This window comes from Saccopteryx bilineata, chromosome 2, assembly GCF_036850765.1.
Source record: "Saccopteryx bilineata isolate mSacBil1 chromosome 2, mSacBil1_pri_phased_curated, whole genome shotgun sequence".
NCBI lineage: Eukaryota > Metazoa > Chordata > Mammalia > Chiroptera > Emballonuridae > Saccopteryx > Saccopteryx bilineata.
Window position 1 is genome coordinate 135506798 of NC_089491.1, and position 25963 is coordinate 135532760.

General features: G+C 42.2%; 1 protein-coding gene and 1 long non-coding RNA gene across 3 annotated transcripts in view; one reads left to right on the top strand and one right to left on the bottom strand.

Annotated features, from left to right (window-relative positions):
* Nucleotides 1–7207, bottom strand: part of LOC136324722 (uncharacterized) — a 22537-nt gene extending 15330 nt beyond the window's left edge. Inside the window, exon 1 of the long non-coding RNA XR_010729132.1 lies at nt 7059–7207. This is a non-coding gene — a long non-coding RNA (uncharacterized lncRNA). The remainder of the gene's footprint in view (nt 1–7058) is intronic.
* Nucleotides 6780–25872, top strand: ZNF641 (zinc finger protein 641). 2 transcript variants are annotated; one of them, XM_066257975.1, is made up of 6 exons: nt 6780–7045; nt 10302–10510; nt 18590–18681; nt 20062–20191; nt 21855–21968; nt 23052–25872. In XM_066257975.1, exons 1-6 carry the CDS (start codon nt 7038–7040, stop codon nt 23804–23806), a joined length of 1308 nt encoding a protein of 435 aa, XP_066114072.1. In that variant the 5' UTR covers nt 6780–7037; the 3' UTR covers nt 23807–25872. The 2 variants fall into 2 exon arrangements, with proteins under 2 accessions (XP_066114072.1, XP_066114073.1); XM_066257976.1 differs by lacking the exon at nt 6780–7045 and adding an exon at nt 7340–7454.
* The last annotated feature ends 91 nt before the right edge of the window (nt 25873–25963 follow it).

Here is a 25963-nt window from a genome sequence, read left to right on the forward strand (position 1 = left end):
GAGACCTCTGGAATTCAGGGTTTGTTACTAACAAAATCCTCTCGTTATAACTGAATGCTTGTGACCCCCTCCCCCAATTCATATATTAAAGCCTAACCCTCAATGTGAAGGTATTTCAAGGTGGGGCCTTCAAGAGGTGATTAAATCTTGGAGGCAAAGCCCTCACAAACGGGATTAGTGCCCCATAAAAGAGATTCCAGAGAGTCCCTTACCCCTTCCACCACTGTGAGAAGAAAGCAGGTTGTCACCAGAGACTGAATCTGTCAGCACCTTGATCTTAGACTTCTCAACCTCCAGAACTGTGAGAATTAAATGGTCATTGTTTAGAAGACAACCAGTCTATAATATTTCATTAGAGCAACCTGAACAAATTAAGACACTCCTATATCCTTCAACTTCCTTTGATAGATGTTTCATTCACCTCCTTTATCTAACTGAAACCTGGCTACTCCTTGAGGACTAGGCACACTTCCATTTCAGTCCTCTCTAGGGATGGCTATTTTTTCTCCTACAACTTACATATCAATGCTTTGCAAACATTAAGTTGCAACGCCGATTAGTGTATAGTAAATAGAATGCTTTAAAAATGAAGAAATAGATTAGAAAACATCAGCATATACTGCATGTAGTTGAGGTGCGCATTGTTCCTTGCAAGTTTTGTTTCAATTATATAAATGATTGCTTGACATCACTTAGGTTTAGAAGCAGAATAAGTGTTCTCTTTGCTCTTCACTGCTGCCTCAGGTACCATTTCCCTCCTTCCACCCTAAATAATGTCCTGTTACTTTGAAGCACACGCTATCAAACCATTCCACATACTAACTACCCTTCCTTGTTATTATCACCTACCATACTCCTTCCTGTTCATTCTTCTTCTTTCATTAAAGACTCCTTCAACTAGCTTGCTATTTCATTCTCCATAATCCTATCATCATTTCTGGTGACTTTAGTACCCATGTGAACAACTCATCTCATGCCTTGAATTAAATTGCAAAAGTATGACTATTAAAATACTAAAATATTTTCACAGCTGCTGGTGCCTCCAGGACCTTGCACCAATACTTTAAATTACATTCATTTTGATGGATCCATGTCATCCAATACTTTGAATACTATCTCACCTAACACCCTAACCCAGTGGTTCCCACTGGTGCACCCTAGATGATTTCTAGGTGCGCCCTATGATATTCCAGAGAAATATGTGCCTGTTGGGGACCAAAAAACCAATAGGGTTTTTGGAGTTTAGATTTTTGGGGGACTGAGGTGTGGGGAATTGGCTGTAAACTGACAGTCTGCCCAACCCCCCACCTCACTTGCCTGATTAGGTTGCAAAAGGCTGTTAAGCTGGGATGCTGGATTGTTTACACTACCCACCATGTTCCCCAGAAAGACTGGAGGCAAGTTTCTTCTATCCTTTGTTTGGTATAAAGTTAAGATGATCTGTATGGTGGGGGTTTTCTGCACTCAACACAATTAAGAGTAAAAAGAGAGGAATTCTTCAATGTATTGATGAGGAAATTAGAGTTTGCCTTTCAAATATATGCCCAAACATTGAAGAAATCGCTAGGACACATCAGGCTCATGTTTCTCATAAACACAAGAATGAAAAAACTGAACACATTCACGCCAGGACCTGCTGAATTTACTAAATCTTACTAAGAATGTATCTATATATATAAAAAGATAACTTTTTGTCATTTTTTAATTTTTTAACCCCTCCTTTTTATGAATTCTAAAAAGCATAACTCAAAAAATGTAACATAAAAGTGTTTTTTAATGTCAGAATAAATATTGTCATTTATTTTATTTAATTACCATAAAAGCACGCTTGAACTTTATATTTTTCTTTAATATTTGACTTAATTATTATATTTCACAGAAATTTGTATTTAGTGTGCCTACAATTATTTGTAGGATTTTAAATGCGCCCCAACTTCAAAAAGTTTAAGAACCACTGCCCTAACCTCTCAGCTCCTTGACTTCCTCTTTAAATTATTTTTTCCACCACCACAGAAACTCACTCTCATGGTCCTAGCCTATGCCTAGTTATTACCACCCTCCTTATCTCTAGTTCAAACACCCCACTCTGCTGCCTACGTCTTCATCTCACTCCGTTTCAACTATGCTGTCTACCTCACTGAGATTCAGGAATACATTTATCTTTTATCTCATCTTTCCATAGTCCATCATCCCACTAAAGTCCTCTTTTTACCCATTATCCAGCTTTAATTCCTAGGTCTAATCATTTATTGAATTCTTACTATGTATCAAATTGTTTATTTACATTATCTCATTTACCTTCAAATCAACCCGACAAAGTAGGTATAATCACATTCATTTTATTAAATAAGAAACATTTATATATATAAATCTGCCCAATATTATAGAAGTAAAAAGTAGAGGTTTGACAATTTTAAATGTCTGAACCACTATTTTCTTAACCTTAAATTAGGGATAAAGATAATTTATCCCCTTGAGTTGTAAAGATCACACGTCCAAAAAGAACCACTCTGTACATTGAAAAGTGTTCTACAAATGTTAGTTATGCTTATTAACTACTGACTAGGGGCCCTTATCATTTCTCTCTATAGGAGTTCTAAGGTGAGGTTTCCCTCAACCTTCTTCTTTCCTTCATTGTTATGCACAAAAAGGATGCAGAAGTTTCCATTGCTCTGTTGGTAGAAAATTCATCTCTGATGCCAAGCTTCAAAACTATGAACGAAAGAAAAGTAGTGTTGTAAATGGTGGTTAGATTCTAATTAGCAATGGAAGGTGTGGTTTCATTATGGAGAAACAGGCTTTTATAAACCAAGCTGATAATTCATTGCAATCAGCAGAGTGATAAAGGAATTTGTATAACATAATCCCAATCTGATGAACATCTGCATTATACTTTCTAATTCAAACCACATCAAAGTAGGAGTTCAGAAATAAAGGAGCCAAGGCTGACAGGCAAGAGGCTGAATCTCTTAAGGTTTTTTGAAGTCCAGTAGAGAACATGGAACCTTAAATGTCTGGGAGCTCTCCCTGAGTCCCAGGTGGAATACTACTGTGTCCCAAGGAACTTTGTTTTCCACATGCTAGAATCTGGCTATGGGCCCAGCTTGTCCCATTCTGTTGTTCTTAACTATTAACAGGCAGCCCTGGACCAAGAATGATATAATTAGAACAACCAAGTATATCACTTCCTTATAACACTAAATATAGTGACTCCCTATTATTTGACATGGCAAATAAAAACCCTTGACCCCACTATTCTAAACTTTCTATCAATTTCCCCATTTCATTTTTTTCTCTACTCTAGACACCCCCCAATTCTGTTCTTCATCCCATAGCATGCCATGCCACATGTCCATTTCTACTCTCTGATTCTATGCAAGATGCTCTTCCTACATTTTGCCTTGACAGCTGATCTTGAAACAATTCTACCATAAAGTGTTAAAAAGATAGAATCATCTGCCTACTATGCATTGCATATTTAATTAGTCCTCCTTGTAACATTCCATAAGAGTTTGGACTTGTCCATATATTACTGTGAAAGGCAAGGCACCACTCTGGTGACTGTTGTGCCAGATTATAAATCTAAAGGCAGGGCTCAATTCCTAATTTTGCCTTTTGACTCACTTAATTCCAATGAACCCATGCTGAGATAATATCTACACCACAGAGTTCGTAGATTGACAACTAAAGAGATGACACATTAGAAGCATGATATAAAGATATTTTACATTTTCCCCCAGTAATATTTAAGACAAGGTTCTAGCACAAAGTAGATGTTTATTATATATTAATAATAACTAATTATTGTGCCATTAGGCCAAAGCTTATTTTGCCTCAGTTTTGTTTGTTTAGGATACAATCTCACACTGGTTTATTTCCCAAAGAAAAGGAGAGGAGGGTGGGTCTATCTATCTATCTTACAGCTCTCCCCAAATATCCCTTTCAAGTAAAGTCATGTTTAGGTGCTTGGTTATGTTCAATTTAATATTGTGTGGCAGAGGCAATGCTAAATGTTCAACAAACTCCATTTCCTTTTCTACTAGGCACACACACTTTAACTCCCAGCCACCCCTGCAGTTAGGTCGGATCATGTGACCACACATCCGAATTCTGGCTAAAGGGGTAGGGTGAAAATGATGTATACCATTTCTAGGGCTGGCCTCTGATATCTGGTAGTCAATCACACCTATCCTCCATTATCTGAGGCCTATACATTGGATGATTCCAAGGCAACAGGGGATGGCAGAGCAACAAGATAGAAGCAGCCTGGTCCTTCCATGATTGCAAGGAACAGACACTCCACCCACTGGCCCCAACCAACTGGCTACATACTGTGACCTGTATGAAATGTAAGCCTTTATTGTGTTAAGCCACTGAGATACCAGTATTGTTAGCCTAACCCAATTAATATACCTTATATTTATCACTAGTGGTAACATAAATGAAAAGGATCCCCAGACTTAGTTCCAGGACCTGAGACACAAATCCTGGTTTTACCATTCCCCCCATATATCCTGTGATCTGCTCTAGAATATACTTTATACCCTTTCCCAGCTGCAGTCGAGCACATTTTCCTCTTTCTTACTATGGAGCCCTTCCCACTCTTCTGCCTCAAGACTTCTGTGAGGTCTTCTCTGACCTCCCTCCCATACATGTTCACTTCTTTGCTCCTGGTGCAAAGTACATTCCTCCATTTTAACATCTAGGAAATTTTATTACAAATATTTATTGACTTGTGTTTCCACAGACAGTTCCTTTGGGCTCTTTGACTCCCGGCATTTCGTTATAGTGCCTGGCACATAGGAAAAAATAAAGATATATTAAAGGTATGATTGTCACTGAAGACTTTAAGTGAGTCACATTTTTTTTTAGGTCTATTAACATTTTATAGAATTGTGATGATGAAATAATGAATGTGATTTTCACATTATGCATCGATTCTAACGGCAATGTGTTGATTCTGTTTTCTAGGCCTTTCTCATCTTTTCTAGTCAAATTCATCTTTTTTTTAAAATAATTTTATTTTTTAATGGGGCGACATCAATAAATCAGGATACATATATTCAAAGATAACAAGTCCAGGTTATCTTGTCATTCAATTATGTTGCATACCCATCACCCAAAGTCAGATTGTCCTCTGTCACCTTCTATCTAGTTTTCTTTGTGCCCCTGCCCCTGCCCCTTTCCCTCTCCCTCCCCCCCCATTTAACCACCACACTCTTATCAATGTCTCTTAGTCTCACTTTTATGTCCCACCTACGTATGGAATAATGCAGTTCCTGGTTTTTTCTGATTTACTTATTTTACTTCGTATCATGTTATCAAGATCCCACCATTTTGCTGTAAATGATGTGATATCATCATTTCTTATGGCTGAGTAGTATTCCATAGTGTATATGTGCCATATCTTCTTTATCCAGTCATCTATTGACGGGCTTTTTGGTTGTTTCCATGTCCTGGCCACTGTGAACAATGCTGCAATGAACATGGGGCTGTATGTGTCTTTATGTATCAATGTTTCTGAGTTTTGGGGGTATATACCCAGTAGAGGGATTGCTGGGTCATAAGGTAGTTCTATTTTCAGTTTTTTGAGGAACCACCATACTTTCTTCCATAATGGTTGTACTACTTTACATTCCCACCAACAGTGGATGAGGGTTCCTTTTTCTCCACAGCCTCTCCAACATTTGCTATTACCTGTCTTGTTAATAATAGCTAATCTAACAGGTGTGAGGTGGTATCTCATTGCAGTTTTGATTTGCATTTCTCTAATAACTAAAGAAGATGAGCATCTTTTCATATATCTGTTGGCCATCAAATTCATCTTAATGCTTCAAGGTAGCTCTGTCCAACAGAAACATAATGCAAGCCACATACATAAAATTTAAACATTTTAGTAGCCACAAAAAAAGTTAAAATACGTAAACTACCTGAAACTAATACAAAATAATATTGAGTGTAAACCACAACTGAAAGATAAAATAGGCCCCAGCCAGTAAGGGCATCCCTCGGAAATGCCAAGGCTGCAGGCTGGATCCCACACAGGTCCAGGCACACATGGAAAACAACCACCAATGCACAAGTAAGTGGAACTGATAGGATATTGATATACAATAGTATACAATCAATAATATAATCATATATATATATAAATATATGATTGCTAGTGCACCATATATAACCTATTTTCTAGATTTTCTTTAGCACCCCCACCCAAGAATGCAGAACTACTGAAGCCGGATGTTACCATATCCCCTGAGATGACTGGCGCCCAAGAAGCAATAAAGACCGGGATTAGATTGGAATGCCATGGAGAAGAAATTATGATTCCAGGAACTAGCCATCCTGCTTGATGACTCCTACAATGTCCGGAGCCAGCTAGCCTGCTTTATCACTAACTACATGCTCCCTATTGTACTAACCTCACCCGAAAAAGTATATAATCATCCCTCGCAACTGAGATCATAAGGCAGGCTTTGGGCCAGGCTATGCCCCCTGTTTTCTCAAGTTGCAGGCAATCTTGATTAAAGACAACGGTTTCCCTCTCAGATTCAGCCTCTGCTTATTGGCTTTTGCCGCCGCAGGTGACCCGAAACCGTGTAGTCCGGTAACAGAACCACCAAAACTGAATGCTTCTCCCTATTTGTTTAAAATCAATTTAAAATTTTTTTAAGTAAAATAAAATATATACTTGGGGCTCAAACTAAAAAAAAAAAAACACGTAAAATTAAGTTTCATAAATTTTAACCCAATTTTTCCAAAACACTGCTTATTAGCTATTTTACATTTTGTTAATTAAGTCCGCACATCGACAGCTCAGCAGCCACACGTGACAAGGCTGCCGCAAGGCCCCCGGTCTCGGGGAAGTCAACCTGACCCTCCTCGTTCGGAATTAGCGACTCCTCCTCACTGCTCTCCCAAGCCCCCACCCTCGGTATCTTGAAACCTACAACGTAGGCTCCGGGAGGAATTCCAGGCTGGGGTCTCCCGAAATCGCTCTCACAGCGACTGTCTGGTCTATAACGGGCGGTCATTAAATGTCGAAGTAATTAATGAACCTGCGTGCGAAGAACCCGCGGGAGAAGGAGCGGCCGGGGCGGAACGCGGCCGGTCAGGGAGCGTGCGCGGACCAGCAGCCACCGCCGGCCGGGACCGACGCCTGGACCCGCGGCGCCCCGGGGGTGGCGGCCCCAGCCGGCGGCGGACGTCCTCGTTCGCGGCCCCGGGGCCAGCAGCGCCCGAGCCGCGGCCCGCCCCTCCGACCCCCGCCGCGCCGCGGCCAAGCGCCGGAAGCGGGCGGGGATTTCCTGTGCCCGCCCCGCCGCGCCCGCCCGCCCGTCGTCCCTGCCTGTCCCCGGCTGCGCGGCCGCCGGCTCCGACGAAGCGGAGGGCGGAGGGGAGGGGCAGGCGGCGCCCAGGAGGGAGGCACCGGGCCGGAGGCCAAGCCGACCGGGGTGAGTGGGGCCGGGCGGGAGGGAGCCGCGGCTGGAGGCAGGGACGCCGGGCTTCCTGGGCGGCGGGTGGGGGCCCGGTCACCGTGCGGGTGGAGAAGAAAACCGACGCGGCGTCGGGGTCGCTGCCTTTCCCCAGGGTCGGCCCCACTGGCATTTTGCACCCCCCTCCAGTCGCCCTGTCTTCCTCGTCCCCATCGTCGCTGTCAGCCCTGCGGGTTCCTGCCGCTGTCACTCGCGCACGGGTTACCCCAGGGCTCCTTTCTCTCCACTTGCTCTTGCCCCGGTTATGGGAAACCTATTTTCTGCCCTCACTTCCCCTGCTCCAGCTCTGCCTCTCTCGGGTACTCTGAAATCTGACCCTCTCCAGGGGCACTGTGACAAGAAGGAGGGAAGAAGCAACCTTACTCCGGAGCAGGCGCCCATCCGGCCCACGCCCCACCGGGCAGGGCCGGGCTTCTCGGACCGAGCGCCCTCGGTGCCTGTGCCCTTGGGCTGCTCATTTCAATACCATGGCCCTTTCTCTGTCCAGCAGCACTAGCTGCATAAACTAACTTCTGCAGGTGCCTGTCCCCCATCCCGACCCCCAAATATGTGAGGAAAAGGAGGAAATGAAAGCTCTAGAGCCCGACTCCAGGAGGCCTGTGATATTCTGGGACCAGGAGAAACCAGATTGGGGCTGACACCTTCCAGGTGCTGGCTCTGAGGGAGCAAACATCTTAGGAAGTGCAGTCTGAGGACAAGTGCCTAACCCCTCCCTGCTGTGCTGAGATATTTATTTATTTATTTATTTATTTATTTATTTATTTATTTATTTATTTATTTATTTATTTTTGCCAGTATTTCCACAGGTTTTCTGTCAGCTGCTGCCGGGGAGATGGAGCAAGTGGCTTTGAGACAGGTGTCCAGATATTTAGTTAGAGATAAAGCCCTGAGGGAGGAATTGAGAAGGGAGCTAGAGCACCAGAAAGACCACTGGTGAAGAGGCAGAATTGGTACTTTGTTAAAAGTGAAGTGAATAGAGGGACCAGAATGCAGAGAGAACTAAAATGGAAGTTTCTCTTTATTGGGAATTTTCCTTTCTCATGAGAAGTCTCTGAAAAGGAAACCTTCCAAACTGGGAATTAGTCCAGGATGCTCCCGTGGGGCCCTAGGACTTCTTTGGACTTCTGAGATGAAAGGGGAATTTGTTTCCTTACTGTGCATTGGGCTTAGGGTTTCCACTTACTTCGTTTGTCAAAGGGAAATGGCAAGAACATAAACAACTTGATATCTTTCATTACCCATCCTGAGCTCCTGGGCTTTTGCAAATGTAACTGGGTAGATGTGAGTGAGCCAGAATAGTTACCCAGGTTCTGCCAAGGAGAAAGGGATTCTGTGCAGTCTCAGACTATGTCTGCCATAAGGCAGCAAGGTCCTATCAACACAAGTGGGATCTGTCCTGGCTGCATAGCTCAGTTGGTAAAGAGCGTCATCCGGTAGCGCAAAGGTTGCTGATTTGATCCCCTATCAGGGCACATACAGAAATAGATTGATGTTCCTCTCTCTCTCCCCCCCCCTTCATCCCTTCTCTCTCTCCCTCCCTTTCCTCCTCACTCTCCCTCTTTCTCCCCCTGTCTTCCTCCCTCTCCCTCCCTCCCTCTCCCCCTCACTCTCCCATTCCCCTCCCCCACTCACTCCCTCCTTCTCCCCCTCCCTCTCTCCCTCTCTTCCTCTCTCTCCCTGTCTTCCACCCTCTCTCCCTCCCTCCCTCCCTCCCTCTCCCCCTCACTCTCCCTCTCTCTCCCCATCTTCCTCCCTCCCTCTCATCCTCCCTCTCTCTTTCCCCCTCTCTCCCCTACTCCCTCCCTCTCTCCCTTTCCCTCCCTTTCCCTCTCTTTCCCTCTCTCCCTCTCTTTCCCTCTCTCTCCCCCTCTTTCCCTTTCTCTCCTCCTTTCTCCCCCTGCCGCTTCCCCTCCCTCCCTCCCTCTCCCCCTCTCTTTCCCTCCCTCTCCCCTTCTTTCTCCCTCCCTCTTCCCTTTTCTCTCCCTCTTCCTCTCTCACTAAAATCAATAAATTAAAAAGAAAAGATGTCCAGAGAAAAGAAGAGCTCACAAAGACAGCCCTGTGCACTGCCAGATTATTATTAAGAAATTTTAAAATCTAACTTAAAACTTCTTCTTTTGCAATCAGAAGAGGAGATAGAAAACATCTTTATATTCATTGGTAGTGTCATTCATCAGCCTTCTTCCTTAGGCAAGATGAAACTTAGGCAAGATGTCTGTCATTTTTAACTTTTCCCCAATGGTCATATTTTCCATGAAGAAACAAAAGTGTTCTTGACACAAATACACCCTTTGGCTGGGATTTCTACCTATAGTAATCATTTCATTCTAAACTAATCACTAAGGATGGAATTTGTACCAGAAAATATTGCATGATTGCATCCATTTTTGTTGAATGCAAGTCTTTGTGCATTCCTTCCAGCATGTTTCCAGATTGCTTACTTTACTATATTTTCAGTGGTTGGAATTAATGGATAGCTTTTAAATTTCCAGGATTGTTCCTTTCTTTTTTTTTTTTTTTTAATGAAGCTCTTTGAGCCTTCAGGAATATTCTAGTTCTACCATGAGGTTCCCAAAATAACCAATAGTGACTTTGCTTTGTAGCACCTGTTCATTACTTAGCTCCTGCAAGAAGCTTGGCTCAAGCTCTCAGTTGATTGGAATATATCAAGCCTTTATAGTTCATCTTCCATCAAGCTCCTCATATCCAGTTGGATCTTTTATCCCTTGGCTGTTCTCCCTAACTCCCTTGGGAATATCAGTCCTTTCCATTTTCATGGGAACAGCTGATATGAATTTGTTCCAGGTCACAATTTGGGTTTGCAGCAAACATGCTTTCAGAACAGACAGCATCCCTGGGGACAGGATGGGAGTCAATGAATGTCCAGCTGGATGGAGCAGAGCCCCAGGTGGAAAGGGGAAGCTCAGAAGAGGGGCCGTGGAGAACAGCACCAGGGCCACTGGAACACCTGTGCTGTGACCTTGAGGAAGAGCCACAGTCCCTTCAGGAAAAGGGTGAGAGCCTGGAGGGTGTGTGTGGGTAGCACAGTGCAAAGAGTAGTTTCCTAATCTCTGTTCTTTTTTTGTTATTATTTTATTAGGAAATTAACTTTAACAGGGTGACATTGATAAATGAGAGTACATAGGTTTCAGGTAACATCTCTATAGCATTTGAATTGTTGCTTATGTTGTATACCCATCACCCAAAGTCAAATCATTTTCTTTCACCTTATATTTTTCCCTCCTTACACCCTTCCCCCTCACCCACAACCCTCTCCCTTGGTAACCACTTCACTTTTATCTATGTCCATGAATCTCAGTTTTATATGCCACCTATGTATGAAATCATACAGTTCTTAGCTTTTTGTAATTTACTTATTTCACTCAGTATAATGTTCTCAAGGTCCATCCATGTTGTCGTAAATGTCATTATGTCATCATTCCTTATGCCTGAGTAGTATTCCATTGTATATATGTACCACATCTTCTTTATCCAATCCTCTGTTGAGGGACACTTTGGTTGTTTCCATGTCTTGGCCCCTGTGAATAATGCTGCGATGAACATGGGAGTACATGTTTCTTTACATACCACTGTTTTGGAGTTTTTTGGGTAGATACCCAGTTGAGGGATTGCTGGGTCATATGGTAATTCCATTCTTAATTTTTTGAGGAGCCACCATACTTTCTTCCATAATGGTTGTACTAATTTGCATTCCCACCAGTAGTGAATAAGGGTTTCTTTTTCTCCACATCCTCTCCAACACTTGTTATTACCTGTCTTGTTGATAATAGCCGATCTAACAGGTGTGAGGTGGTATCTCACTGTAGTTTTGATTTGCGGTTCTCACATAGCTAGTGAAGATGAGCATCTTATTATCTGTTAAATATTTGTATGTCCTTTTGGGAGAAGTGTCTGTTCAAGTTCTTCCTCTCCCCATTTTTTAACTGGATTGTTTGCTTGTTTCTTGCTGAGCTTTTTGAGTGCTTTATATATTTTGTATATTAACCCCTTATCGGAGCTGTTGTTTGTAAATATCTCCCATTTAGTTGGCTGCCTGTTTGTTTTGTTGTCAGTTTCTTTTGCTGTGCAGAAGCTTTTTAGTTTGATATAGTCCCATTCATTTCTTTTTGCTTTTACCTCCCTTGCCTTTGGGGTTAAGTTCATAAATTATTCTCTATGGTCAAGGTCCATGAGCTTAGTACTTATGTTTTCTTCTATGTAATTTATTGTTTTGGTTCTTATATTTAGGTCGTTGATCCATTTTGAATTAATTTTTGTGCATGGGGACAAACTGTAGTCAACTTTCATTCTTTTGCACATGGCTTTCCAGTTTTCCTAGCACCATTTATTGAAGAGGCTCTCTTTTCTCTATTGTGTTTTTTGATTTGTCCATATTTGGTTTTATTTCTGGGCTCTCGATTCTGTTCCATCCATCTGTATGTCTGTTTTTCTGCCAATACTATGCAGTTTTGATTATCGTGGTTCTATAGTATAATTTGAAATCAGGTAGTGTGATACCTCCAGCTTCATCCTTTTTCCTCAGGATTGCTTTGGCTATTTAGGATTTCTTATGGTTCCATACAAACCTGGTAATTTTTTGTTCTATTTCTTTTTAAAAAATGACATTGGGATTCTGATGAGGATTGCATTAAATTTCTATATTGCTTTGGGTAATATGACCATTTTAATTATGTTGATTCTTCTAATCCATGAACATGGAATATTTTTCCATTTCATTGTCTTTTTAAATTTCTTTCAATAATATTTTGTAGTTTTCAGTATATATATCCTTCACATCTTTTGTTTATTTCTAGGTGTTTATTTTTTTGTTGTGGTTGTAGGTGTAAGAGGAATTGTCTTTTTGAGTTCATTTTCCAAAGTTTCATTGTTAACATATAGAAAAGCAATAGACTTTTGTATATTGATTTTGTATCCTGTGACTTCACTGTATTGGTTTATTGTTTCTAATAGTTTTTTGGTGGAGTCTTTGGGGCCTTCTATATACAGGATCACGTCATCTGCAAAAACTGATATTTTTACTTCTTCTTTCCCAATATAGATGCCTTTTATTTCTTTTTCTTGCCTGATCACTCTGGTTAAAACTTTCAGAACTATATTGAATAAGAGTGGAGAGAGTGGGCAGCTTCATCTTGTTCCTAATTTTAGAGAAAAAGCCTTCATTTTTTCACCATTTAGTATGATTTTAGTTGATGATTTGTCATATATGGTCTTTCTTATGGTGAAGTACTTTCCTTTAATTCCTATTTTATTGTTTTAAACATGAAGGGATGTTGTATTTTATCAAATGCCTTTTTTGCATCTTTTGATAAGATCATATGATTTTTGTTTTTTGTTTTGTTGATGTGTATTATGTTGATCAATTTTTATTTTTTTTTTGTACTTTCCTGAAGCTGGAAACGGGGAGAGACAGTCAGACAGACCCCCGCATGCGCCCGACCGGGATCCACCCGGCACGCCCACCAGGGGCGATGCTCTGCCCACCAGGGGGCGATGCTCTGCCCCTCCGGGGCGTCGCTCCGCTGCGACCAGAGCCACTCCAGCACCCGGGGCAGAGGCCAAGGAGCCATCCCCAGCGCCCGGGCCATCCCCGCTCCAATGGAGCCCCGGCTGCGGGAGGGGAAGAGAGAGACAGAGAGGAAGGGGGGGGTGGAGAAGCAAATGGGCGCCTCTCCCATGTGCCCTGGCCGGGAATCGAACCCGGGTCCCCCGCACGCCAGGCCGACGCTCCACCGCTGAGCCAACCGGCCAGGGCCATGTTGATCAATTTTTATATGTTGAACCATTCTTGTACTCCTGAAATGAATTCCACTTGATCATGATGCATTATTTTTTTAATGTGTTGTATTTTATTTGCTAGTATTTTGTTTAGGATTTTTGCACCTGTATTCATTGGAGATATTGGTCTGTTGTTTTCTTTTTTTGTGTTGTCCTTGCCAGGTTTTTGTATAAGGGTTATGTTGGCTTCATAAAATGTATTAGGGAGTATTGCTGCTGCTTCTATTTTTTTGGAAGACTTTGAAAAGGAGAGGTACCAAATCTTTTTTGAATGTTTGGTAGAATTCACTAGTGTAGCCATCTGGTCCTGGACTTTTGTTTTTTGGGAGGTTTTTGATAGTTGTTTCTATTTCCTCCCTGCTTATAGGTCTATTTATGTTTTCCACTTCTTTATGACTCAGTCTATGAAGATTATATAGTTCTAGGAATTTATTCATTTCCTCTAGGTTGTTGAATTTGGTGGCATATAATCTTTCATAATATTCTACTATGACCCTTTGTATATCTATGATGTCTGTGGTAATTTCTCCTCTTTCATTTTGGGTTTTGTTTATATGAGTCCTTCCTCTTTTTTCCTTAATGAATCTAGCCAGTGGTTTGTCGATTTTATTGATCTTCCCAAAGAACCAGTTCTTTGTTTTATTAATTTTTTCTATAATTTTTTTGTTCTCTATTTCATTTAGTTCTGCTCTAATTTTTACTATTTTCTTTCTTCTGCTGACCTTGGGTTGCCTTTGTTCTTCTTTTTCTAGTTCCTTAAGATGTAATGGTAGGTTGTTTACTTGGGATCTCTCTTGTTTCTTGATAGAAGCCTATATGGATATAACTTCCCGTTTATTACTGCTTTTGCTACATCCCAGAAATTTTGATATATCATGTTGTCATTTTCATTTGTATATATCTTTTAATCTCTGCTTTTAAGTCTTCTTTGGCCCAGTCATTTATTAGAAGTATGTTGTTTAATTTCCATTTTTGTGGGCTTCTTTACTTCCTTTTTACAATTGAATTCTAATTTCAAAGTCTTACGGTCAGAAAATATGCTTGGTATAATTTCAGTCTTCCTGAATTTGTTGATGTTAGTTTTGTGGCCCAGCATATGGTCTATCTTTGAGATTGTTCCATGCACATTGGAGAAGAATGTATAATCTAATGTTTTGGTATGAAATGTCCTTAAATGTCTATTATGTCCATTTGGTCCAGTGTGTCATTTAAGGTTGATATTTCTTTATTGATTTTCTGTTTGGATAATCTATCTAAAGCCATTAGTGGTGTGTTGAAACCTCCAAGTATGATTGTGTTTTTGTCTGCTTCTATTTTTAGATCAGTGCATATATATTAAGAAGTGTTACATCTTCTTGTTACAGTGTCCCCTTTATCATTATGAAATGTTCATCTTTGTTTCTGGTTACCTTTGTTGTCTTGAAGTCAGCATTGTCATATATGAATATGGCTACACCTGCTTTTCTTTGGAAATTATTTGCTTGGAGAATTGTTTTCCAACCTTTCATTTTGAATCTACTTTTGTCCTTGCAGCTTAGATGTGTCTCTTGAAGGCAGTATGTGGATTTTGCATTTTGATCCAATCTGCAACTCTGTGCCTCTTTATTGGTGAGTTCAGTCCTTTTACATTTAGGGTAATTATTGACACTTGAGGATTTCTTATAGCCATTTCCTGTTTTGTTTTCTGGTAGCTCTGTACCTTGTTTGGTTCTTCTCTTTTCTATTTCTGTCAGTTGTTTTTGTTTGGTGGTATTCCACACTTCTTTCCCCTGTGTCTTTCTTCTTTTTTTTTTTTTTTAAGCTGTGTGTTTCAGTAGTAGCTTTTTCATGGGTGGTTACCATTAGGTTATTAAGAGAAAAATGTTCATATGTACAAGAGTCCTTTGCCTTATGAGTGTTTCCTCACTCCAACCTCCTTTGCTACTGCCGATCTTTATTCTCTCCCCTTTTATGTTATTGTTGTCACAAATTATCCTTGTTTTTATTGTGACGTTTTTGAAGCTTTTACTTGTAGTTTTGATTTTTTTTTTTCTTTGTGTCTGGTCGAATAACCCCCAGCTTTTTTATGCCTGTAAAAATTTTTATTTCTCCTTCATATTTGATGAATAACTTTGATGGATATAGTATTCTTAGCTGGTAATTTCTCTCTTTCAGTACTTTGAATGTTTGGGTCCACTCTCTTCTGGCTTGTAGAGTTTCTGCTGAGAAGTCTGATGATAACCCAGTGGACTTTCCTTTATAGGTTATGTTCTTCTTTTCCCTAGCTGCCTTGGGGATTCTTTCTTTGTCATTGATTTTTTATGATATGCCTTGGAGTAAGTCTGCTCGAGTTGCATTAACTTGGCGTTCTGTTTGCTTCTTGGAATCAAGGCTCTAACTCTTTTCCATAGACTTGGGAAATTCTCATCAGTTATAATTTGTATAGGCTCTTCACTCCCTTCTCTCTCCTCTTCTTCTGATGTACCCATTATTCTTATATTGCTCTTAATGATAGAGTCAGACAATTCTTGTAGAGCTCTCTCATTTTTTTAATTCATGAGTCTCTCTCTCCTTTTCTCTCTGTAGCATCTCTAATTGCCTGTCTTCAATATCACTGATTCTTCCCTCTATCTTACTTGTTCCATTAGCTAAACTTGCTGTCTCAGTCTTCAATTCATGTATTGAGTTCTTCATCTGTTTTTAAAGTTTCAGTCTTCTTGATGAGGTATTTGTTTTGTTTATTAATTTGTTTTCTGAGCTCATTAAGTTGCCTATAGGTGTCTTTTTGCATCTCGTTGAGTATTTTCAGAACTTCAGTTTTTTTTTGTTTGTTTTTTGTATTTTTCTGAAGTTGGAAATGGGGAGACAGTCAGACAGACTCCCGCATGTGCCCAACCGGGATCCACCCGGCATGCGCATCAGGGGGTGATGCTCTGCCCATCTGAGGCGTGGCTCTGTTGCAACCAGAGCCATTCTAGCGCCTGAGGCAGAGGCCATGGGGCCACCCCCAGCGTCCAGGCCAACTTTGCTCCAATGGAGCCTTGGCTGCGGGAGGGGAAGAGAAAGACAGACAGGAAGGAGAGGGGGAGGGGTGGAGAAGCAGATGGGCGCTTCTCCTGTGTGCCCTGGCCAGGAATCGAACCCGGGACTCCTGCACGCCAGGCCAACGATTTACCACTGAGCCAACCGGCCAGGGCAGAACTTCAGTTTTGAATTCTTTATCATTTAACTCCAAGGTTTCCATGTGATTGAGATTTTTTCTGGAGATTTTTTTTTTTTTTTTTTTTTTTTTTTTACAGAAACAGAGAGAAAGTCAGAGAGAGGGATAGACAGGGACAGACAGACAGGAAAGGAGAGAGATGAGAAGCATCAATCATCAGTTTTTCGTTGTGCGTTGCAACACCTTAGTTGTTCATTGATTGCTTTCTCATATGTGCCTTGACCATGGGCCTCAGGAGAGCGAGTAACCCTTTGCTGGAGCCAGTGACCTTGGGTCCAAGCTGGTGAGCTTTTTGCTCAAACCAGATGAGCCCGTGCTCAAGCTGGTAACCTCGGGGTCTCGAACCTGGGTCCTTCTGCATCCCAGTCCGATGCTCTATCCACTGTGCCACCGCCTGGTCAGGCTTTTTCTGGAGATTTTTCATTTTCTTTCTGAACTACCTGTCTGTCTTATGTATTCATGGTATTCAATTTCTTCTTCCTTGATGACATTTGAGAGTGGTATTGTTAAGAATCCTAACCAAAAAACTACTAAAAAAATGAAAAATTAAAAAATACAATAAAAATATAAAAATTTTAAAAATTATTACAAGAATAAAAACCACCAAAATGATGGAAAACAAACAAACAAACAAAAAAACCCCACAAAAAATTAAGAATAAAAAATATAAAAATTAAAGAAAATAAAATTCAATAGAGAAAAAAAGAATAAGGAAAACTAAGTTTTGGTTTTGAGTTTTCTTTCAGTAGATGTTGCTGTATTGCAAGTTTTAGTTCTGTGAAGTTCCTGGGCTGTGCTCTGCTGAGATGTTGCTGTCTCAATGATCTAGGTGGGGCTGCAGTCGCATTGGTGGATGGGATGTGTTGTGAGGGCTTTATGACTTTGGCTTTACAGCTCAACTTTCAGCTTTACAGCTCTAGCAGTGGTGATCTCAGGCCTCTGGGTATTCCTCCCCATGTCTCAAAAGACCCAGGGGACCAGATGCAAGCACCTCTGTTCTTCAGGGGAGAGAATGGCTCGGAGACCTAGCTGTGGGGTTTGTCTCTGCTACTCTCAGTACTGCAAAGTGAGGGGAGGCTGGGGCCACACTTTAGCTTTCTCTGTCTCTGCCGAGTGCAGGCTGCAGGCAGCCTGCAGAAACACTGGCTGTGGCCCTGCGCTCTGGCTACTTTGATTTATCTCCCCCTGTGCCCCTCTATCTCACCGCTCCTCTTGGCAGAAAGAGACCCAGTCACTCCAGCATTCCTCTCTGTACCCCTCAGACAAAATCCAGAGAACCCAAGCTTCCCTCCTCCCTGTAGTTCAGCAGAGAAAAAAAATACCCAATCACTCCAGGTTTGTCTCCTCTCCTCTCCAAAGCCCACTGTGAATGCATTTTATCTTCTTCTTGCCTTTTCAACCCATCCCACCTTTAGTCCATTTGGTGCATGGATCTTTCAGGCACACACTTGTGAGCCCAGCTGGGGTTCCTTTGCTGTGTTATAGTTGTTCAGTTTGTTGAAATTTCAAGGGGACAGATCACACTGCCATTACTCTGAGGTCATCCTATAATCTCTGTTCTAAAAGTAGAGTTAAAAATCCCCAAACTGCCATGGACTGAACAGCATAATCAATACAGAACTAGTCCATTCTTTCTTGGCTCTGGTCACAGGACTATAAGGAGCTCCTGGACTCTGTAAGGCTCATAACTGGGCTTCTCCCATTTCTTACATAACCACCTCTTTCTCATGCTGCAAGTTCATCTTAGTGGTATTGAATGTGGGAGATTAAGGAAGTGACAGCAACACTGATTACTGTTGGAGAACATACCCAGCAAGGTACACTTTACAAGATTAAAATTACATTCAAATAATATAAATTCAAACCACAGCTAGACTAGTAGAGATGGATGACAGAAGAGCTCTACTAATAACCACTCAGTACCCTTATAAAACATTTTGCTTTAATGTTTATTCTACTATATTTCTGTATTTGAATTTTACCAGTGGGCCTAGATATGATAAACTGTGACCCTTATGCTCCTCTAAAATGGATCCCAGGCTCTTACTGGAAAAGGATGGATGTATACCTCTTAACAGTCCCTTTCTCCCCTCACCAGCTCAATCGGCTCCCTGGGTTCCTGCCATTCCTCAGGAGGGGAGCACTGGAGATTGGGAGATGGCAGCTGCACTTCTTGCAGCTGGATCACAGGTAAGCTGTGTGCTTCCTTTGGTCTCTCCCAGGGTCTCCTCACCACTGCCTTTCTGTAGCCTTAGCATCATTCCACAATTTGTTATTTCACATGGTCACTAATAGTAAGTTCATCTTATAACTGAACAGATTCTATTCCTTCCTGAGAGGCTCACAATACTCTTTAAGAAATAAATGGAGGCAAGAAAAGGAGAAGAGATTTCCTAGAAGTTAGGGTTCTTGGGTGTGTGTGTGTGTGTTATTTTATTTTATTTTTATTATTATTATTTTTTTTGTATTTTTCTGAAGCTGGAAACGGGGAGAGACAGTCAGACAGATTCCTGCATGCGCCCGACCGGGATCCACCCGGCACACCCACCAGGGGCGACGCTCTGCCCACCAGGGGGCGATGCTCTGCCCCTCCGGGGCGTCGCTCTGCCGCGACCAGAGCCACTCTACTGCCTGGGGCAGAGGCCAAGGAGCCATCCCCAGCGCCCGGGCCATCTTTGCTCCAATGGAGCCTTGGCTGCGGGAGGGGAAGAGAGAGACAGAGAGGAAGGAGGGGGTGGGGGGTGGAGAAGCAAATGGGCGCTTCTCCTATGTGCCCTGGCCGGGAATCGAACCCGGGTCCCCCACACGCTGGGCCGACGCTCTACCGCTGAGCCAACCGGCCAGGGCTGTGTTTTATTTTAATAGACTGCTATGCTATCCACAGGGTGATTTTAAGAACTAATTAATTAATGTCTTTTAAGAAACAAATCTGTGAATATTAGGAAAAGTGAACCTGAAGGAGGTTTGAGAGAGCATCAAGTAGACAGGATTGGGTGGATGATGGAGTATTTATGGAAAATGGCAGAAAGAGTTAAGGCACTATGTAAGACCATAATACTAATAAATGGCAGAGCTAAGAGTTATTTAGCTCCAGAATCTGAATTGCTAAATACCGTACTATGCTGACTCAGAAGATAGGCTATGGCATGCTGGCAGGCATCATGGAGAATGTTTTATTTATATCATTTTGTGCTGATAGAAAATGAATGGTCAAGTGGAGGAAGGAGGAAATAGTATACAATTTCTTCAACTGAAATAATAAGGCCGGTGAGAAGAGACTGGGCAGATAGCTATAGCTAAACAGAGGGTGTAATGAGCTTCTGGTGTCTCTGACTTCTGGTCCCCTTTGGGAATCTTCTCTAGAGATACTCTCCTCACTCACTCACTGACCAAAACCTTTACCCTTCTCCTCATTTCCCTTTCACCAAAGTTGTGTGCCTTACCCAGGAATCTCTGGGCAAGTCTAGATATTTTCTTGCCCCCTGTCTTCTACTACCCCAGCCTTTTATATTGGGATCACATTTTCCTTAAGGAACAGCTGGTGACAGATGATGCTGCATTTTGTTTCAGGGCCTGGTAACCATCAAGGATGTGTCACTGTGCTTCTCTCAGGAGGAGTGGCGGAGCCTGGACCCTTCTCAGACAGACTTTTATGGAGAATACGTCATGCAGGAAAACTGTGGGATAGTGGTCTCTCTAAGTAAGCATGGCCTTCCCAGCCACTGAAAGATTGTAGTCTGGGAAGATGGGGCTGGGGCTGTTGGATAGTGTCTATCTCGGGTTCTTGCTGTATCAGGGAATCTATCCTCCCACCAGAGAAAGAGCACTAGGACTAATCCAAAGAGAACGGAAGTGAGGTATCATTTTTTTTTTTTGAAAAGACAACAGCAGAATAATGCTGAATTATGGAGAAGAGAACTTCAGGCTCTTTTTGGTTGTGAATCAGCAGGTTCTTACAAAGCAGAGAGAAGGACATCTAAGAGATGGAGCCAAGTGCTTGGAAACTCAGAAACCATCAGGGAAAGATGGGAGTGCGGGGGATGGGGACAGCTGTATTACAGCTAATTAACCCTTTGAGTAGTACAAATGTTCATGTATGTCCTTGTGCCTCCTGACCATCCAGAGTACAATTGTACAAAAATTTTTATTTTAAAATGTGTAAGGCAACATTAAAAAAAGGCAAATGTATGTTCTTCTTTTTCCATAAATTGATTATCAAACAGGCATGATTTAAAGTTAATAAAACTGTAACTGGAACTAATTTTTTTTTTTTTTTTTTCATTTTTCTGAAGCTGGAAACAGGGAGAGACAGTCAGACAGACTCCCGCATGCGCCCGACCGGGATCCTCCCGGCACGCCCACCAGGGGCGATGCTCTGCCCACCAGGGGGCGATGCTCTGCCCATCCTGGGCATTGCCATGTTGCGACCAGAGCCTCTCTAGCGCCTGGGGCAGAGGCCACAGAGCCATCCCCAGCGCCCGGGCCATCTTTGCTCCAATGGAGCCTTGGCTGCGGGAGGGGAAAAGAGAGACAGAGAGGAAAGTGCGGCGGAGGGGTGGAGAAGCAAATGGGTGCTTCTCCTGTGTGCCCTGGCCGGGAATCGAACCCGGGTCCTCCGCACGCTAGGCCGACACTCTACCGCTGAGCCAACCGGCCAGGGCCGGAACTTATTTTATTTTATTTTATTTTATTTTATTTTATTTTATTTTATTTTATTTTATTTTATTTTATTTTATTTTATTTTATTTTACAGAGACAGAGAGAGGGATAGACAGGGACAGACAGACAGGAATGGAGAGATGAGAAGCATCAATCATTAGTTTTTCATACCTTAATTGTTTATTGATTGCCTTCTCACACATGCCTTGACTGCAGGCCTTCAGCAGACTGAGTAACCCCTTGCTCGAGCCAGCGACCTTGGGCTCAAGCTAGTGAGCTTTGCTCAAACCAGATGAGCCCGTGCTCAAGCTGGCGACCTCAGGGTCTCAAACCTGGGTCTTCTGCATCCCAGTCTGATGCTCTATCCACTGCGCCACTGCCCTGTCAGGCTAATTTTATTTTTTGAAAAAAAAACACAAAACTCCCAGGGGTCAGCGAGAATGAAAAAAACTCTCTACTCAAAGGGTTAAATGAATTTATGACCAGAAAGGAACACACACGTTGGGGAAGAGAGTGTGATTTTTTTAGAAAAAATAAGAAGGATTTAAGAAATGGGAGGGCTTAGGGAGGAACAGGCCTGTATTTGGCCTTTTATCTAGAGTTCCAATAAATAATATAAGAAACAGCTTTTCTTTATTTTTCCCAGAAATATAGAACAACTGTTATACTAATTGACACCCTTTATTTCCCTTCCCCATGGGCAGGATTTCCAATTCCCAAACTGGACATGCTTTCTCAACTAGAAGGAGGAGAAGAACAGTGGGTCCCTGACCCGCAGGATGTAGAGGAGAGGGACATCCTGAGAGTCACATACACAGGTAAGAACCTGCAATGGACTTTCAACCACGGTTTTCACCCCCTTGGAATGTCATCATTACATGTCCATCTAATCCCTCCTCTGCCTCAGAGAATTTGTAGAATTGAAAGGTTTAGAGGCCTTTCTCTTCAAAAGCAAGACAGTATAGCAAAATGATTTAGAGCAGTGGTTTTCAACCTTTTTATACCTGGAGACTGGTGAAAATAGGAGAACTATTTCAGGGACTGCTGAGGCAGAAATCACCCTGAGCATAAGCAAATTCAACTAAGATCACTGGGTCTATAACCTTCACACGACATCAGGGTGACTAACTCTTTCACAGACTGGCACAACATTTCTGGCAGACCAGTCCATGGACTGGCGGTTGAAAAAGCACTGGTTTAGAGACAACCTTGCTGGAGCCAAACTTTGAATTCAGGACCATACCTATGGGACCTTGGAAAAGTAATTAACCTCTCTTTGGGTTCCTCATCTGTAAATTATTGTGAAATTTAAATATGTTAACAGAGTAGAACACTACCAGGTACATAATAAGTACTCAATAAACATTAGTTGTTGTGATGTTGATGTTGTTGGTGTTCAGCTTCCCACCTATTCCAGAAATGCCTTCCCCAGTGTCTCTAGTACTGCGGACAGGTGGCCAGCCAGCCAGTGATGATTGCAGCACATTCCTAACTCTCTCCATTTATGCTTAGGCAAGAAGATGATGAGTAATAGTAAAAAATAGTGGTAAATAAATAGTCATAATAGTATAGACCACTTACTAAGTGTTACTATGTGCAACTACCATGGTATATAATAACATCTATGTTATAATCATTTCCATTTTACAGAAAAAGAAATGAAGGCTAACAGAAATTACATAGGAAAGCTGAGATTCAAAATTGGGTTGTCTGTCTCCTAAACCTAGGCTTTTAACTTCTACACCTCTCACACTGTTGTGTAGAACATTAAAATCTGTTCTCTCAGTCCTTTTTGGGTAAGGTGTAGGCCCTAACAGACATCATAAACCTTCCCTGTGACTTGGGTCCTGAGGTACTCTGGTGACTCCCCTCTTGGGGCTGGTATTTTCTCTTTTGTACAGGAGATGGAAGTGAACATGAGGGGGATACCCCTGAACTAGAAGCAGAACCTCCCAGAATGTTATCTAGTGTGTCTGAAGATACTGTTCTCTGGAATCCGGAGCAGGATGAAAGATGGGATCCCATGCCCAGAGGCTCCAGAGGAATGCTTCTGGGCCCACCTTTTCTACAGGAAGATAGCTTCTCAAGCCTTCTGTGTAGCACAGAGATGGATTCCCTGTTAAGACCGCACACATGCCCCCAGTGTGGAAAACAGTTTGTGTGGGGCTCCCACCTTGCCAGGCACCAGCAAACTCACACTGGGGAGAGGCCCTACAGCTGCCTCAAGTGTGAGAAGAGCTTTGGGCGAAGACATCATCTGATCCGGCACCAGAAAACCCACCTACATGAAAAGCCCAGCAGGTGCTCTGAGTGTGGCAAGAATTTCCGATGCAACTCCCATCTGGCCAGCCACCAGAGAGTGCATGCAGAAGGCAAATCCTGCAAGGGCCAAGAGGTTGGAGAGAGCCCTGGGGGTAGGAAACGGCAGCGTGCCCCACCGGTGCCAAAGTGCCACGTGTGCACTGAGTGTGGAAAGAGCTTTGGCCGACGGCACCACCTGGTGAGACACTGGCTGACTCACACCGGAGAGAAGCCGTTCCAGTGCCCCCGCTGTGAGAAGAGCTTTGGTCGTAAACATCACTTGGACAGGCACCTGCTGACCCACCAGGGACAAAGTCCCCGGAGCAGCTGGGACAGAGGGACATCTGTCTTTTGAAATCTGTTTCTGATGTAGCTGTGGTCACATCTATCAGCTGGTGCTACCAGGAGTCTCTGCCAAAGCTGCCTCTCTTCTGCCCTCAGTGGCCAGGATCATGAGTCCTGGCCGTATTCAATAAGATGAGGTTTCAGCATTGGCCAGAGCATTTCTTACCAGTTCTGTGAGATACATAATATAGTTCTTTGGGCAAAATTTTTGGGAAACAGCACTTACTACACAGCTGATATTCAGCCTGAGCCCATTCTCAAGGGTACTGTGGTACCAGCAGTTTATGGCTCAGGTCCATTCTGATTGACTGGAGCCTATGCCATACCATTTGTTAAATATTTTTATGTTATATACTGTAACTGTTATATTCTCTCTCTCTGTGTATATATATGTATGTATGTGTGTGTATATCTGTGTATGTGTGTATATGTATATGTGTGTATATATATGGAGAAAGAGAAGGACAATGTTGGCATATTAAAGGCTCTGAAAATTTATGTAATGAAGCAAATTGTTAAGCCTCTTAGTGCAGCATTTCTTAAATGTATTTGACCTCAGTATTCTATCTCACATCCCACAGAACTGGTAACTCCATGAAACATTCTGGTGAAAACTGGGTTAGAGTACAGAGAAAACAGGAAGGAGCCTCCATTTTTGCCCAAATGAAAGCTGAGGGGCAGATCTCATTCCTGTGGGTCCATCACCTGTACCCCAGTCATTCAAATATACATGCCCCACTTCTCACCCCACCTGCCGAAAAATAGAAACAATAGCCTTTTCACCCCTTATTCCTGCTCCCTTTTTCCTGCACATACATATATCCAGCTGAGAGACCATACTACCATGCTTAGAGATGGACTTTAAACCCCTAAGTAAGCCAGTCTCACACAGAAGAAAAAAACTATTCCCTTGGACAGTCCCCTTTTCTCTTGACTGTGTCTTTATGTGTCTATGTGTATCTGTGTGCAGGGTCTTTGAAGAGAGCATGCAAAGTAAAAACTGTAAAAGCTAGATTTTCTAGGGGCTGTGTTCTGGTGATGAGGGTAGTGGGGATTATATGGGTTTTTTGTTTTGTTTCAAGATAGGAAGTAAACTGATCAATTAAAGGAGCCCTAGTGGAAAGGGTTAAGTGATGGGTTATGTTGTGGGAGTTGAAGTATAAAGCCTTCTTCCATGTCACTGATATCAAGACACCTGGATATATATATCTGAGTCTGAATTTCTGGACCATGGATTTATTTTTTATTTTTTATTTTGCTTGGGTGGAGAGAGAATGACATCCTCAGTGAGGTAAGCTGGTTATTGTTGATTTCAAGCAAGATGCATATAGATGTTTTGTGCTGAGTGTGTTTTTTTGTTTTTTGTCTTAAGTGCTGGGAAATTAGGGCAGGAATCAGTGCTTACAGATTGTTGTCGTTACTCTTTTTTTTGAGAAACAGACATGTTTATAACTCACAAACCCTGGAGGAACTACTCAGCACACCTGTAGTCTCCTCATGGAGGCCATGGTAAAATGCCAGCAGAAAGTAGCAGGACCCAAAACACATACCTTTAATAGGGCCCATCTGCAGACTCCTCAAGGTTCTAAAGCTAAGTTCAGATTGTTCAAAATAAACCAAAAGAGTGAGGTTTTGGTAAGTTATGCAGAGACCTTATCCAAGGGACGTAGCTGGTGAAATCCCTGAGGTGGGAGAAATTCTGTTGCTCACAGAAGTGTCACAGGAATAAGGTTTGCACACTGTAAAGCTTTCCCGTGTTCTTTGTGTCTGTTAGACTTCTATCCAGTATTAGATGTTGAGTAAGATATAAATGAGAACAAAGACTTTGGAACATGAATTGCATTTATAAGTCTTAATTCTCTAATGCTCCATGAGGCTTGAACAAATGTTAAATGTTTTGCCAAATTGCTGACATTTTTACTATTTCTCTTCCTCATGAATTCTGCACTGTTGAGCAAGTTTTGAGCACAGGTAAAAGGCTTTGCCACATACTTTGCATTTGCAAGGTGCCTATCTGGTATGTATTCTCCTGTTTGGTAAGATGAGAGCGGTCATTAAAGATTTTGCCACAACCTTCATATTTGTAAGGCTTCTCTTGAGAATGAATTGTCTAATGTTTAGTAAGATTCCCCTGCCAAATGAGACTTTACCACACTCTGTACAAATA